Source organism: Bufo gargarizans, chromosome 2, assembly GCF_014858855.1.
Source record: "Bufo gargarizans isolate SCDJY-AF-19 chromosome 2, ASM1485885v1, whole genome shotgun sequence".
Lineage (NCBI taxonomy): Eukaryota > Metazoa > Chordata > Amphibia > Anura > Bufonidae > Bufo > Bufo gargarizans.
In genome coordinates, this window is record NC_058081.1 from 231,506,049 (window position 1) to 231,520,449 (window position 14,401).

A 14,401-nucleotide genomic window follows, 5' to 3' on the forward strand; every position below is an offset into this window, starting at 1 on the left:
ATTTTAAGTTTAATTGATATATATTTAAATACTAAATACTATATTATAGAGGAACAAAGCTACTAAGTGTAAACCATTCGAAGGGAACCAGTCATGTTGGACATGGTGTTTGATCTGCAGGCCACATGTTGAAGAGCAGGAGGAGCTAGGCAGGTTCGTTTAAAGTTTTGTGTGATAAGATTCAGTATAACTTTAAATCCCTGTTCTTTCTATACATAGGAGTCCAGTGGGCGGTCCTTCTCAGTGATTGCACAGTTATACAAGGAAGGCTGTCAAACACTTAGTAGGACTGGTGTGAGGGATTAGCTCTATCTCTGGGGCGTTTTGGTTACAGATATCTCGCTGAAAACCATGTTGCAGTCCAAACAGTGCATTTATTTTGGCACACCAGCAATACCAGAACAACGAAACAATAAACAAACACCTGAACCTACGATACAATCCCTGACTATACAGTGCTGTTCAGATACAGTGTCAGACTCATGGTTTCTCGGCCAAGCCCGGCTAAAACCACACATCCAGAGCATCACCTGGCCTCTGCTTGTAACCCCCCCCCAACTGACCGTCTGGGAAGGGCTTTTATGATTGTGGCACCTGGTGCTGCCTCAGACCTGCTGATTGATGGGGAAGAGATGGAAACACCTGCCATACACCTCACCTAATAGCCATGAGGCCTGTCACTGCCTCACACTGGCCACTGGATTTCTAAGCACAGAAAGAGCATGGTTTAAATGAATGAAATACACGTTATACTGAATCCCACAAAGCCATATATTAATTCGTTCAGCTCCTTCTGCTCTGTCACATGCTATCCACAGATAGGACTGCATTTTCATGGTGGCAATTTCTCTTTCAAGGCAGATGCCTGAAAGCTCCTTCAGGGCTGATGCTCGTGGCAGAGCCATGTGGATGGCAGAAGTACAGAAGCACATGGCATGCCTGCAGCTCTTTAGTATGGAGCTGTCGGAATGCTGTATGCCACCATATGGGGTCTTCTAAGATTCCTCTTCTTCTCTAAGAGAGAACATATGACTTTTTGTAAATTTTTGAATTCATAAAGAATCTCACAGAAAGTCTACGTAATACGTATTTGAAGTCCTTGCAAAACATTCACACGTCAGTGTTTTGGTCAGTGATTTTCATCAGTGATTTTGAGCCAAAACCAGGTGCGGCTCTAAACACAGAACAGATGCAGATCTTTCCCTTATACCTTATGTCTGTGGAGGCGCCAATCCTGGTTTTGGCTCACAATCACTGACTAAAACACGGACATGTAAATGAGGCTTAGGGCTCATGCACATACAGTCCGTGAGCGGGCCATATGTCCCGGAGTGGCATACATTGTGCGCACAGCATCGTAGGTTACTATGATGCTGTGTGCATCGGGCCGCCCGCGGGAATATTGTCCCATACTCATATGATATTATGAGTGCGGGACAATAGTCCTGCGGGCGGCCCGATGCGCACAGCATCATAGTAACCTATGATGCTGTGCGCACGACGTATGCCGCTTCGGAACATATGGCCCGCTCACGGACCGTATGTGCATGAGCTCTTAAGCCTATACCGTCAGGGTAAGTTCACACTTCACAGTCATAGATTTGCCCAAAATCACTGCAAAACCAAAATCATTTTGCAGCGACTTTGCGCCCTCAGACTGCAGCTTCAATTGTGCTCATAAATTTAGTCTCGGGGACTAATCTGCTTGATGTCGCCTGATGTGGCTACCCGTGTGATGGTCTGGTACAATGTGATACCTGAGGATTAACCCTTTGGTATACTTTCACATGATCTTTCCAGATTGCCAAGTTGAGAGAGTAGCCAACTAACTGATTGGATTTATCCAGATGCCCCTTCAGATAATGCTATGGTGTTTTATTTGATATAGATAGCCTATAGCCTATGGTGCTTTTTATTATTTAATGGATGTTGTTACTTCGGCAGATTCAAAATGACCAATGTCAAGAAACAAGTTCCTCATCAGATAAGTGGGTGAAACTCTCTGAGAACAGCGAATGGATGCAACATTCGGTATGGGTTCTTTATTATCCCAATGTACTTTAACAAGGCTACAGTCCTCAACCATACAGAAATCAATGTATTTCACTTTGTCAACATTTCAAGGCCAAAATTATTTGAAAGACAACCAAAACAACATATCAGTTTATGACAAATGAAAAGTAAACTGTTCTTAAAGGGGTTGTCCAGATGATACTAGTTATTTACAAAAATCTCAGAATTGTGTGGAAACGTATAAAAAAATCATACTGATCTCACTGTAAGTCCACCGCTAGTGCTTCTTGACATGTAGGACGTGCCCGCTCTGCCAATAACTACCTGCAGCGGTGACCAGCCTCAGCCATTGATTGGTACCCCTTTTTGTATAGGATCATATACATGGCATACAGCACTCTAGAACTGAACTTTGCACCAATAGGACATCACTTCTACTTTCCATGTTTACAGTGGCATTTTCTGTCCTTTTCTCATACTAATTATTCATTAGTGTTGTTTTAATGGTAAAATGTGTCCTGCTAAATATAGGAAATTTGTAAATTAAAGGGGTTGTCCAGCAGTAGAAAAACATGGCTGTTTTATTCCAAAAACCATCCCACAACTGCCCATGGGTTGTGCCTGGTATTGTAGCTCAGCTCCATTAAAGTGAATGGGGCTGAGCTGTAATACCACACACAACCTGTGGACAGGTGTGGTGCTGTTTTTCTTAGAAAGCAGACATCTTTTTCTAGTCTTGGATGACTTTTTTTACATTCTTATTTTATAATGACAGGTGTCTTTAAAATCTGGAACCAACATTTTGTATTGGAGAACCACTGGCATTCTTCTGGGATCAAAGGTGGTGAAGCCTGTCATGATAAAGAACATTACTATTGAAGGTAAACTACGCTCCAGACATTTGTAAGCATGCCTGATGGACTACGGCAGTTTTAAGGTCTCACTTGCAAAAGGAGGAATTATTTCTAAAATCCAAATACATAACTTGATGGGATTATATTTTGTGATTTTAACTTGCTGTCCTGAAATGAAATGAACAAACTTGTCGCCTGTACAAAATAAGTAGGTATAGTATATCTGTACAGCAATAGTCCAGTTAAATATTGTGTTAGTTATTTTAAAGAGGACCTGTCACTGCTCCTGACATGTCTGTTTTAATAGCTTCATGCATTCCCTGTGTGATAATAATTCTGGAGCATCTATTCTTATGGCTCTATGTTGTGCCATTCCTTTATTATTTCTACTGGAAGTTATGAGTGAATTGCTAGCAGTCTGCAGTAAGGGTACAGAGGGGTGGTAACCAGTTGTGTGTGTACCTGCACAGACTCACTCTATCCAATCAGTGCCCCTGGTGTCAGGCTGTGCAGGTACCCTCCCCCCCAACTGGTTACCATCCCCTCTGTACCCTTACAGCAGACTGCTGGAAATTAATTCATAACTTCTAATAGAAATAATAGAGGAATGGCACAACATAGAGCCATAAGAATAGATGCTCCAGAATAGTTATTACATGGGGAATGCATGGAGCTATTAAAACAGACATGTCAGGAGCGGTGACAGGTTCCTCTTTAAGGGGTGTTCTGGTAATAATTCCTTTTTATGTAAAGCCAGCAGCCTACCTCATGAAAAAGAAAATTCATACTTACTTGCTCTCCACTGCTCTGGTCCTCCACACCTCCTGCGTTTTAGTCTCTGCTGAAGCCAGTAATTGGCTGCAGTGGAGCAAGCGACCATGCCCTTGCATCACCAGATGTAAACTCTCAGGGGACCGGAACATGGATACAGCGGAGGACCGGAGCAGTGGGGAGCAGGTAAGTATGAATTTTCTATTTCAGGATGCAGGCTGAGAGCATTAGATTAGAAGTAATTATTACCGGAAAACCCCTTTAACTGAATTTCTTGTTTTCTGCCAGTCTATAGTTATCAATGGCTCTTTGCTGTCAGTAACATTTGTTTCTAGGAATTCTTGTTGTAACATTTTTTTTACTATATGTATTTATTTATTTTTATTATAGGAGTTGCATACACATCTGAATGCTTTCCTTGTAAACCCGGTACATTCAGCGATAAACCAGGATCTTCTTTTTGCAAGATCTGTCCTAGGGACATGTATTCAGACAAAGGAGCTAAGGCATGCAGTAATTGTATCCGGGAAACACAATACTCAGGTATTCTATGACTATGATCTTAATAAACTTACCTGTTTGTCTATTGGCAGGGGCAGACTGGCCAAAGACCCTACAGATAGCCAGAGGGCCGCCCAAGCCCTCCTTATGGCCATCAGCCAAGTACATAAAGATCTGATGTTTTCAGCATTAATATAGGTTCATCAGGCACGTATGCATCCAGCCAGTGGCTACAGGTCTCTCCTGAATTCAACTGTATTGCTGTCCTCAGGCTGATGATACCATTTTGTGTCCCGGGCAGGAGTATTTTGTTATGCACTGTGGTATTTGGTTTGGAGAGGCAGTATTTTGTGCTGCACTGTAGTATTGCTGGCCCGGTCTACTTCTGTTGGCCCTGCCTACTTATGTTGCCCCTTCTTCTGTCAGTTAGGACCTACCTACAACATGGGGCCCCTTTTATTTTTTTTTCCAGGGCCACTTTAAGTTCCTGGTCCGTCCCTGTCTATTGGGTTGTAATGTGTAAGCGGAACACACAACTCTCTCCCAACAGATGATGTCGGGGGAAAGAAGGATCGGCAAAATGAAAATTTTTTGCCCGATCCTTTTTGTTCTCTCTGAAGAAGTGTCTGGCAGCAGCTTTCTACTTTCTCCCCGTAGTACACACATACAGTTTATGTGTATAGCGGAGTTGTTAGGAAGTCAGCCGAGATAACTGTCGGCAGAACAATGGTTCGGCCAACACCTATTGAATGTGTTTGGGCAGCTTTAGGGTTGATTCCAGTTGATGGTATGCATCCATGGGTAAGGGTATAGTCAATGGATCTACACAGCAGAGTAGAATTGTTATTTTTTTTACAGACATTCACATCCAAACTGTAATGTTGTCATTAAAGTGAATCTTATGCATTTCAGATGAAGGAGCCAGCAAGTGCCTAACTCGTCCTCCATGCTCGGCTAAAGATATGTTTCAGATACACACTCCTTGTGACAATGAAGGAAAGGTACTCTATAGGGGACATTTATAAGGACTAGTGTATTAAATGTAAGTCTTAGGAGGTAATGGATGCAAGGCTTCGTGCCAAAAAAGTGGAGTGTTCTTGGCACAATTGTTAGTGGAGTAGCTTCTCTGACAAATTTATGCACTTGTGAAATTTTTTTGAGGTTCGGCCATGCCCGACATTCTCTATTTACATAGGAGTGCACAGATGTTTTGCGGGTGGAGTTACATTTTAGCCAGACTTATGAATTGTGACTTTTTAAAAAGTTGCAAAAAAAGTTGCAAGTGTACTGCAGTGCCCTAGTGGAGTAAAAACTGATGGCACCTTTACAATAAATAGAATTAGACTTTAGACTAAAAAAATCACTAGTAATTCGTGTAAACAATTGGTAAATTAAATTTGTTTAAAAAAAGCCTTAAAAACAGCAGACATTCCAAAAAAGTGCCTTCAGCTGGCATCAGATGCTCCACAATAAGTAACAGGCATTAATGTTATTAATTTGCAAGTCCGTGCTCCAAAATGGAAATCTATGCTGGAAAAGGAGCTAGTGTATATTTCCAGTGTAATCTATGCCAATTTCTTGTGTGGAGTATAGTTAATGTGCGGGGCTGGCAGTGGCCCACTTCCTACACAACCACCCCCTGCCCCATTCAGTCCACTTTTTAAAAAAGTGGTGAGCAGGGCTCAAAGCCTCCAGAAATCCACAAAATTTTGTGCAAGCAGCTTTTTTATGCCAATTTTTGGGCATACCCTATATGTTCAGTTATTTCTAGATTTTTGAAGCAGTCTTGACTTTTGCATGCAGTGGATCCACGTGAGCCTTAAGCCTCCTTTAATGGGACTAATAATGTGGATACCCACTGCAGAAACTGTGTCATGTCCCTTCTTGATTGGTTGGTTGATTTGCAAATCCATGTGGTAATCCGTGACTATATAGACACCGAGGTGCAATCCCATTAAGAACAGTGGGCGGGCATCTCAAAAACACATTGCCAAGTGACGATATGATGTTTAGTAGATATTGACCATCTTGAGTGGCACAGCAGTAGTGAAAGTAACACTAACGTTTTTTGTCTGACAGACTCAGATCATGTATAAATGGATTGAGCCAAAGATATGCAGAGAAGATGTTTCTGGTGCAATGATGCTTCCAGCTTCTGGGAAGAAAGAAGATTGCCCCCCCTGCAACCCAGGCTTTTATAGCAATGGGACATCTTGTTCTCCTTGCCCATTTGGGACCTTTTCTGATGGCATACAAGGTGAGCTATCTGTGGAGGGATGGTGAAAGGGAATCACTTGCTATTGCTATGGATCTTCATTAGTACTCTAGCCTTCCACTGTATTGTTACTGACTTTCATGAACATTTATCTCCTATCCATAGCAGTAGCAGGGTGTACGCTCAACCACAGCTCCAGTCAAACTCCTTCTTACTGTGGTCATGTCATGAGGAGGAATGGGAGGGCTCAGGACTATTGTAGTGATTGTACCACAGATTGAGACACTGGGCTCTAAGCTATCAGTACCATCCCTGCTGCGCAGTAATGTCTGGGATCACCACTATAGGGGGAGATGTACAGTATGTTTGCATATATTATTCATACAATTTGTTCTGGACAAATCAAAAGTGCCCAAAAAGTTTAAAAGGGTTTACCGACATTTTAATACTTATGACCTATCCTCAGGAGAATTTCCATCCCCAGCCAACACACAGGGACCCCCGCCGATCTTCTGTTTGAAAAAGCATCGGGGCTCCTGTGAGTGCCGCTGCCTTCTCACAGATCACCAAGCACAGCGCGGTACAGTGGCGTAGCTATAGGGGTCGCAATTGCGACCGGGCCCCTAAGTCATGGGGGCCCATGGGGCCCCCCAGGAGATAAGCAGTAAATCCCTGGCCTGGGTAGTTTACAACACTTGCGCGCTGCAGGCGGCGCCGGCGGCCAAGTTCACAGAGGGGCAGAGGCTCAGCCAGAGGAGGGAGGAGGTTTTTTCCTTGTTGCTATGGTGACAGGGATGCTTCTGCAGTGCAGTCCCGGCTCCGCCTCCTTGAACCCGTGCGCAGGAAGTAGCCGTCTGATGTAAACGATTTGGACGCTTCAGGCAGCGCATATTCGGCCGCACCGCTACTGGCGGGAGCAGCTGTCACGGGATCTGGCGGCGGGTCTGAAGCAAGAAGCGACGAAATGGCGGGTGACGGTGATCGGCTGGAGCATTTTCGCGGTGGTGCTTCTGGTAGGCGCTGTGTGGTATTAGGGGGCTAGAGGCGAGCTCTGGCATACGGTGCCCACCCATCCAGGAAGTAGAAGGCGGTGTCGTACTGCAGCCTGTGCCATGGGGTAAACAATGCTGGGGAACCGATTGCGGTACCTCACACGCATCTACAACATGCTACTCATCTGAGGTTGTAGCTGTACTGAGCAGCTGGGTGTGGCTTCATACAAGTGGGCGTGACTTGACTGTGAACTGTACTTTGGTAGCAGCAATCTCCTTCAGGCAGCCTGAACCACTGTCCACTACTGATGACTCTCCAGTGCCCCCATAATAGTCCCCTAAGAGAATCCCGCACTGTCCACTACTGATGACTCTCCAGTGCCCCCATAATAGTCCCCTAAGAGAATCCCGCACTGTCCACTACTGATGACTCTCCAGTGCCCCCATAATAGTCCCCTAAGAGCATCTCGCACTGTCCACTACTGATGACTCTCCAGTGCCCCCATAATAGTCCCCTAAGAGAATCCCGCACTGTCCACTACCGATGACTCTCCAGTTACCCCATAATAGTCCCCTAGGAGAATCCAGTGAGCAGGTGAGTGTTCACCTCAGCGCGACCAAATTAATGAGGTGAGTTCCCGAAGATTGGGGGCATTCCTATTACTGGCGGGCAGAGCAGAGGCGCTCAGGATTAGCACAGCATCAATGATGTGTTAATTTTTTTTTATGGGGAAGGTGATGCCGTGCTAATCCTGAAGTGCCTCTGCTCTGGCACTAGTTTGTGTGACCGTGACACTGACATGATGGAGCCTGGAGGGAGGGCCGGGGGGGACAATGTAAATGTCTGTACTCTGTATGTGACATGGGAATGGGGCCAGGCCGCCAGGAAGGGTTGGGTTGTGTGTCACATTTCTCCCCCCCCCCCCTTTGGCCGACCCTTCCTGGCGGCCTGGCCCCATTCCCATGAAAAGAAAAATAAGGTAAAAAAACATCTACCGTATGCACAGGAGGTGGGTGCGGTAGGTGCATTGCGTGTTTGCGTGGGAGCTCTGGAAGGGGTGGTGGGAGGCCCGATAGATATGTGGGGGCTGGGGGGGCCCATACATTTTTTTTGCTATGGGGCCCATGCATTTCTAGCTACGCCCCTGGCGCCGTACATTGTATAGTTGCTGTGCTTGGTATTGCACTCAGTCCCATGGCTTCTAGGCCACATAATCAATGAATGTGACGTCACTGGCCTAGGAAATGCAAAGAGAAGACAGCGGCGCTCACCAGAGCGCTAATTCCTTCTCGAACAGCGGATCACCGGGGGTCTTGGCTGTCGGACCCCACTGATCACATACTGATGACGTACCATGAGGATAGGTCATCAGTAAAAAAAATATCTGATAACCCTTTTAATGTACTGTCTTTGTATATTCTACGTCAAAGTTCATCAACTCCAGTCCTCAGGGCCCAACCTACCAGTCAGGATTTGAGAATATCCCACAGAATGAACACCTGTGGTAAGTCCTAAGGCATTGACACTAATTATATCACCTGCTCAATACTAAGGAAACCCTAAAAACATGACCGGAAGGTGGGCTCTGAGGACTGGAGTTGAGGAACACTGTTCCACGTCATTCAAACCTAATGTATCAAACCATATGAAACCCCATGTCTTGTATTTTTAGGTAATATTCATTGAGGAGCCTGAATCTTCACGGTCTCCATTTCATAATATGACTGTAGATCTGTGCTATTCTCTGACCCAGACAGTGCCACCCATAATAGGCTTAGTCATTCTTTGTTGCTGGCATATTCACATGTTTTTATTTGTTTCTCTGACAGAGTGTAAACCGTGTGCTGCTGGCACGGAGCCCGTTCTTGGATTCGAATATAAGTGGTGGAATGTTCTTCCTGCCAACATGAAGACATCCTGCTTTAATGTAGGAAACTCAAAATGTGACGGAATGAATGGTGAGCCACTGCAGGCATCCAGAGACTTCCTACTTATAAAACACTGGATTGCTAAAATGTCAATGGAAAATATAGACAATATTCTTCTTTAAAGGGATGTCAGAAAGGGTTATTTTTTTAAAACTCGATTTTCTTAGAAAAAAAATTTCAGACTCTTTTATATTAAAAAAAAAAAATCTTGAATTTCGGCAGTACTATATAATTGAAAATGAAATACAAAATATTCTGAAGCAGTCAGCACAGAGAGCTAAATCTCCTGTATAGATAAGGCGGCTTTAGATGGTCCGATGGAGTGGCCAATTGTCGGGAAAGAAGCGTTCAGTGGAGGAGACCGCTGCATTTACATGCATCTCCTTCACAGTATGAGGAGGGATCGTTATAGCAATCGCTCGTCCCCATTCAGAGTAATTGTTTCTGGGCAGCAGATGCTTGTTTATGGGGTGATCAGTGGCACATTTACGTAGATGGCCAGATTATCAAGAATGAGCGGTTTCAGGAACGATTGTTTCCGATAATCTGGCTGATTATTGGTACTTGTAAATAAACCTTTAGTTTATTGCTGCTGTGAGGTAAATATATTATCTGTTGGTATAATAGTAGCTGTCTCTTGATAGGCCTAGATAAAGATCCCAAAGAAGAGCACTGCATTGAATAGTGTAATGTGTAAGGCTCTAATTGAGTCACTACAGGGGGTGCTCTCTCTGATTAAAGTAAATGGTCTGACTGAAAAAGCAAAGCAAGGCTGTTTGCTATGCAGAAAGTCCACAGAAAGTAGAAAGTTAACTCCACAGTGACATCCACCATGCTTGTACAGAGTTATAAATATGGTGTACCCGTAGGAGCTGAGCAGGCAACATAACTGGCCAGTGATTCCTGTATTGTATAGCACACACCTGTTGACAGTGTCCATGATTGGTGATTACACCAATCGCAAACATTTTTAGCCGTTTAGTTGCTATGGTAGCTGAGAGCCTTGTGAAGGCTGCTAGGCCTACCATAACAAAATTCCTATTGAGCTCTGCTTATAGCAGGGCATAATAGGAAAACTGCAATTTTCCCATAGAATGCAATGGTTTACCATTGCAGTCTCTTGTTAATCGATTTAACAATCACATGTTCTCTAGGAGAACTAAAAACAAATGTAAAAAAAGTTAAAAAAATAATAGAAAAATATCAAGAGTAAAAAATTCATATCACCCCCCCCTTTCCTAATTTTACAAATATAAATAAACAAATACATAATTGGTATTGCCACATCTGAAAATAACAGAACTATGAAAATATAAAAGTAGTGTCTCATATGGTAAACATCATAATGAAAAAAAAGAAAGAAAAATAGCCAAATCGCATTTTTGGTCACTACGCTTCCCCAAAAAAATTAATAAAAAGTGATCAAAAGGGCATACATACTCTAAAATTGCATCAATAAATCTACAGCTCACCCCGCAGAAAAAGAACTCTCCCACAGTTTGGTACATGGAAATATAACAAAATGTGAAAAATAAACAATAACTTGAAAACTGGCTGCATCCTTAAAGGGGTTGTCTGGGATATTTTTTTTTATATGTCCCCCCACCCAGCAGGACCTGTGAAGAGAGCTAGACTTACTTGCTCTCCTCATCTCCATTTGGATTTCCTGCCTTCCAGGCTTCACTAGACTTTCAGTCCCCGCATGCAAATCTCATACATGGATGAGGTCATGTGTACTGCCGCAGCCAGTGACTGGCCTCAGTGGTGTCATGTGCTCAAGAAGTACGTGACCCTGCAGTGACATACTGCTTGGAGACACTTGGTCACTGCTGAGGCCAATCTTTGGCTGCAGTGGTGTGTGGGATCTGTCCATGCAGGGAAGTTTACATGCAGGGAGTGGAGGTGCGGTGAAGACAGTCCAGGAGCCACGGAGCCCAAACAGAGAAGTGGGGACTAAGTAATTAAGAAAAAAAAAAATGGACTTCTTTAAGGGCTAAAGAACCAGGGTAGGAACTAGAATACATGGAGTGACTTAAAAAAATGATATCTAGGTCATCAATATTAGATCGGCAGGTAGCCCTATCAATCAGATACATGAGCAGTTGCCGTTACACTGCATTACAAGGGCGATGGCATACAGTTAAATGTTGAAAAGGATGCAGCGCCCTGACTCCTTCAAACATCTGATCGGTGTGGGTGCTGGGAGTCTCACCCTCGCCGATCTGATATCGATGACCTATCCTGAGGATGTCATCAGTATTATACCACTGCATAGACCCTTTAAAATGTGATAAAATAAAATTGATGGTGCTACCCTTTTAACTGTCCTAAGTAACATTTAACTGCCAGAACTCTTTTCTAATAGAATGTCTCCCTCTGCTGGACAATCTATGTTATGCATTTTTCCCCCTAAAACATGTACAGACGTGGACAAAATTGTTGGTACCCTTTGGTCAATGAAAGAAAAAGTCACAATGGTCACAGAAATAACTTTAATCTGACAAAAGTAATAATAAATTAAAATTCTATAAATGTTAACCAATGAAAGTCAGACATTGTTTTTCAACCATGCTTCAACAGAATTATGTAAAAAAATAAACTCATGAAACAGGCATGGACAAAAATGATGGTACCCCTAGAAAACACAGAACATAATGTGACCAAAGGGACATGTTAATTCAAGGTGTGTCCACTAATTAGCATCACAGGTGTCTACAACCTTGTAATCAGCCATTGGGCCTATATATATGGCTCCAGGTAATCACTGTGTTGTTTGGTGATATGGTGTGTACCACACTCGACATGGACCAGAGGAAGCAAAGGAAAGAGCTGTCTCAAGAGATCAGAAAGAAAATTATAGACAAGCATGTTAAAGGTAAAGGCTATAAGACCATCTCCAAGCAACTAGATGTTCCTGTGAGTACAGTTGCACATATTATTCATAAGTTTAAGATCCATGGGACTGTAGCCAACCTCCCTGGACGTGGCCGCAGGAGGAAAATTGATGACAAATCTAAGAGACGGATAATCCGAATGGTAACAAAAGAGCCTAGAAAGACTTCTAAAGAGATTCAAGGTGAACTTCATGCTCAAGGAACATCAGTGTCAGATCGCACCATCCGTCGTTGTTTGAGCCAAAGTGGACTACATGGGAGACGACCAAGGAGGACACCATTGTTGAAAACGAATCATAAAAAAGCAAGACTGGAATATGCCAAACTACATGTTGACAAGCCACAAAGCTTCTGGGAGAATGTCCTGTGGACAGATGAGACAAAAATCGAAGTTTTTGCCAAGGCACATCAGCTGTATGTTCACAGACGAAAAAATGAAGCATATCAAGAAAAGAACACTGTCCCTACTGTGAAACATGGAGGAGGCTCTGTTATGTTCTGGGGCTGCTTTGCTGCGTCTGGCACAGGGTGTCTTGAATCTGTGCAGGGTACAATGAAATCTCAAGACTATCAAGGAATTCTAGAGAGAAATGTACTAGCCAGTGTCAGAAAGCTTGGTCTCAGTCGCAGGTCATGGGTCTTGCAACAGGACAATGACCCAAAACACACCGCTAAAAACACCCAAGAATGGCTAAGAGGAAAAAATTGGACTATTCTAAAGTGGCCTTCTATGAGCCCTGACCTCAATCCTATTGAGCATCTTTGGAAGGAGCTGAAACATGCAGTCTGGAAAAGGCACCCTTCAAACCGGACACAACTGGAGCAGTTTGCTCATGAGGAGTGGGCCAAAATACCTGCTGAGAGGTGCAGATGTCTCATTGACAGTTACAGGAAGCGTTTGATTGCAGTGATTGCCTCAAAAGGTTGCGCAACAAAATATTAAGTTAGGGGTACCATCATTTTTGTCCATGCCTGTTTCATGAGTTTATTTTTTTACATAATTCTGTTGAAGCATGGTTGAAAAACAATGTCTGACTTTCATTGGTTAACATTTATAGAATTTTAATTTATTATTACTTTTGTCAGATTAAAGTTATTTCTGTGACCATTGTGACTTTTTCTTTCATTGACCAAAGGGTACCAACAATTTTGTCCACGTCTGTATGTGCAGATGATCATTGTAATTTTATTTAAATTTTAGACGTGAACTTTCACATTCCTGTAACTGATAATCTGCCTCATACATCTAAGGCTACTTTCACACTAGCGTTCGGGCGGATCCGTTCTGAACGGATCCGCTCATATTAATGCAGACGGAGGCTCCGTTCAGTACGGATCCGTCTGCATTAATAACTTAAAAAAAAATCGCAAGTGCGCAAGTAGCCTGCGCGGATCCGTTCAGACTTTCAATGTAAAGTCAATGGGGGACGGATCCGCTTGAAGATTGAGCCATATGGTGACATCTTCAAGCGGATCCGTTCCCATTGACTTACATTGTAAGTCTGAACGGATCCGCACGCCTCCGCACGGCCAGGCGGACACCCGAACGCTGCAAGCAGCGTTCAGCTGTCCGCCTGTCCGTGCGGAGGCAAGTGGAGCGGAGGCTGAACGCCGCCAGACTGATGCAGTCTGAGCGGATCCGCTCCATTCAGACTGCATCAGGGCTGGACGGCTGCGTTCGGGTCCGCTCGTGAGCTCCTTCAAACGGAGCTCACGAGCGGACCGACGAACGCTAGTGTGAAAGCAGCCTAAAGGGGGTTGTTTTGGTGGAATATGCATTGACTTTTATAAACCGTATTTATTTGTATTGGACAGATGCAGCTTTTTTTTTTAACCCGTCAGCGAAAACAAATCCTAAATTTCTTATTCCTCAATCTATCATGTTCCAAAGTTCTATTTCTTATAATTAGTTTCTGTGTTCACATTAAATCACTGTACACTAAATTATGTATTGTACAGGTTGGGAAGTTGCTGGAGATCATGTCCATAGTGGAACCGGTGGAACTGACAATGATTACTTGCTTCTAAATCTGCATGTTCCAGGATTTAAGTAAGCTATGAAACTGTTTAAATCTTAATGCAGGTTTTTCCATATTTTGTAAGAGAACCGCTGTTGGTGAAGTATTTATTAATACAACCGCTGAAAACTACATTCAACTATAAGGGTCCATTCACACGTCCTGTTTTTTTTCATCCTGAAAAACGGTCCGTTTTTTGCGGATCCGTTGTTCC

The 14,401-nt window shown here is 43.5% G+C and overlaps 1 protein-coding gene across 1 annotated transcript in view; it reads left to right on the top strand.

Annotated features, from left to right (window-relative positions):
* ELAPOR2 (endosome-lysosome associated apoptosis and autophagy regulator family member 2) overlaps positions 1–14,401 on the top strand; it is a 103,835-nt gene that overhangs the window by 52,067 nt on the left and 37,367 nt on the right. The window contains exons 5-11 of the mRNA XM_044280110.1: positions 1,945–2,031; positions 2,789–2,894; positions 4,029–4,181; positions 5,052–5,140; positions 6,219–6,396; positions 9,177–9,305; positions 14,129–14,219. Coding sequence (XP_044136045.1) covers positions 1,945–2,031; positions 2,789–2,894; positions 4,029–4,181; positions 5,052–5,140; positions 6,219–6,396; positions 9,177–9,305; positions 14,129–14,219 — 833 coding nt within the window. The remainder of the gene's footprint in view (positions 1–1,944; positions 2,032–2,788; positions 2,895–4,028; positions 4,182–5,051; positions 5,141–6,218; positions 6,397–9,176; positions 9,306–14,128; positions 14,220–14,401) is intronic.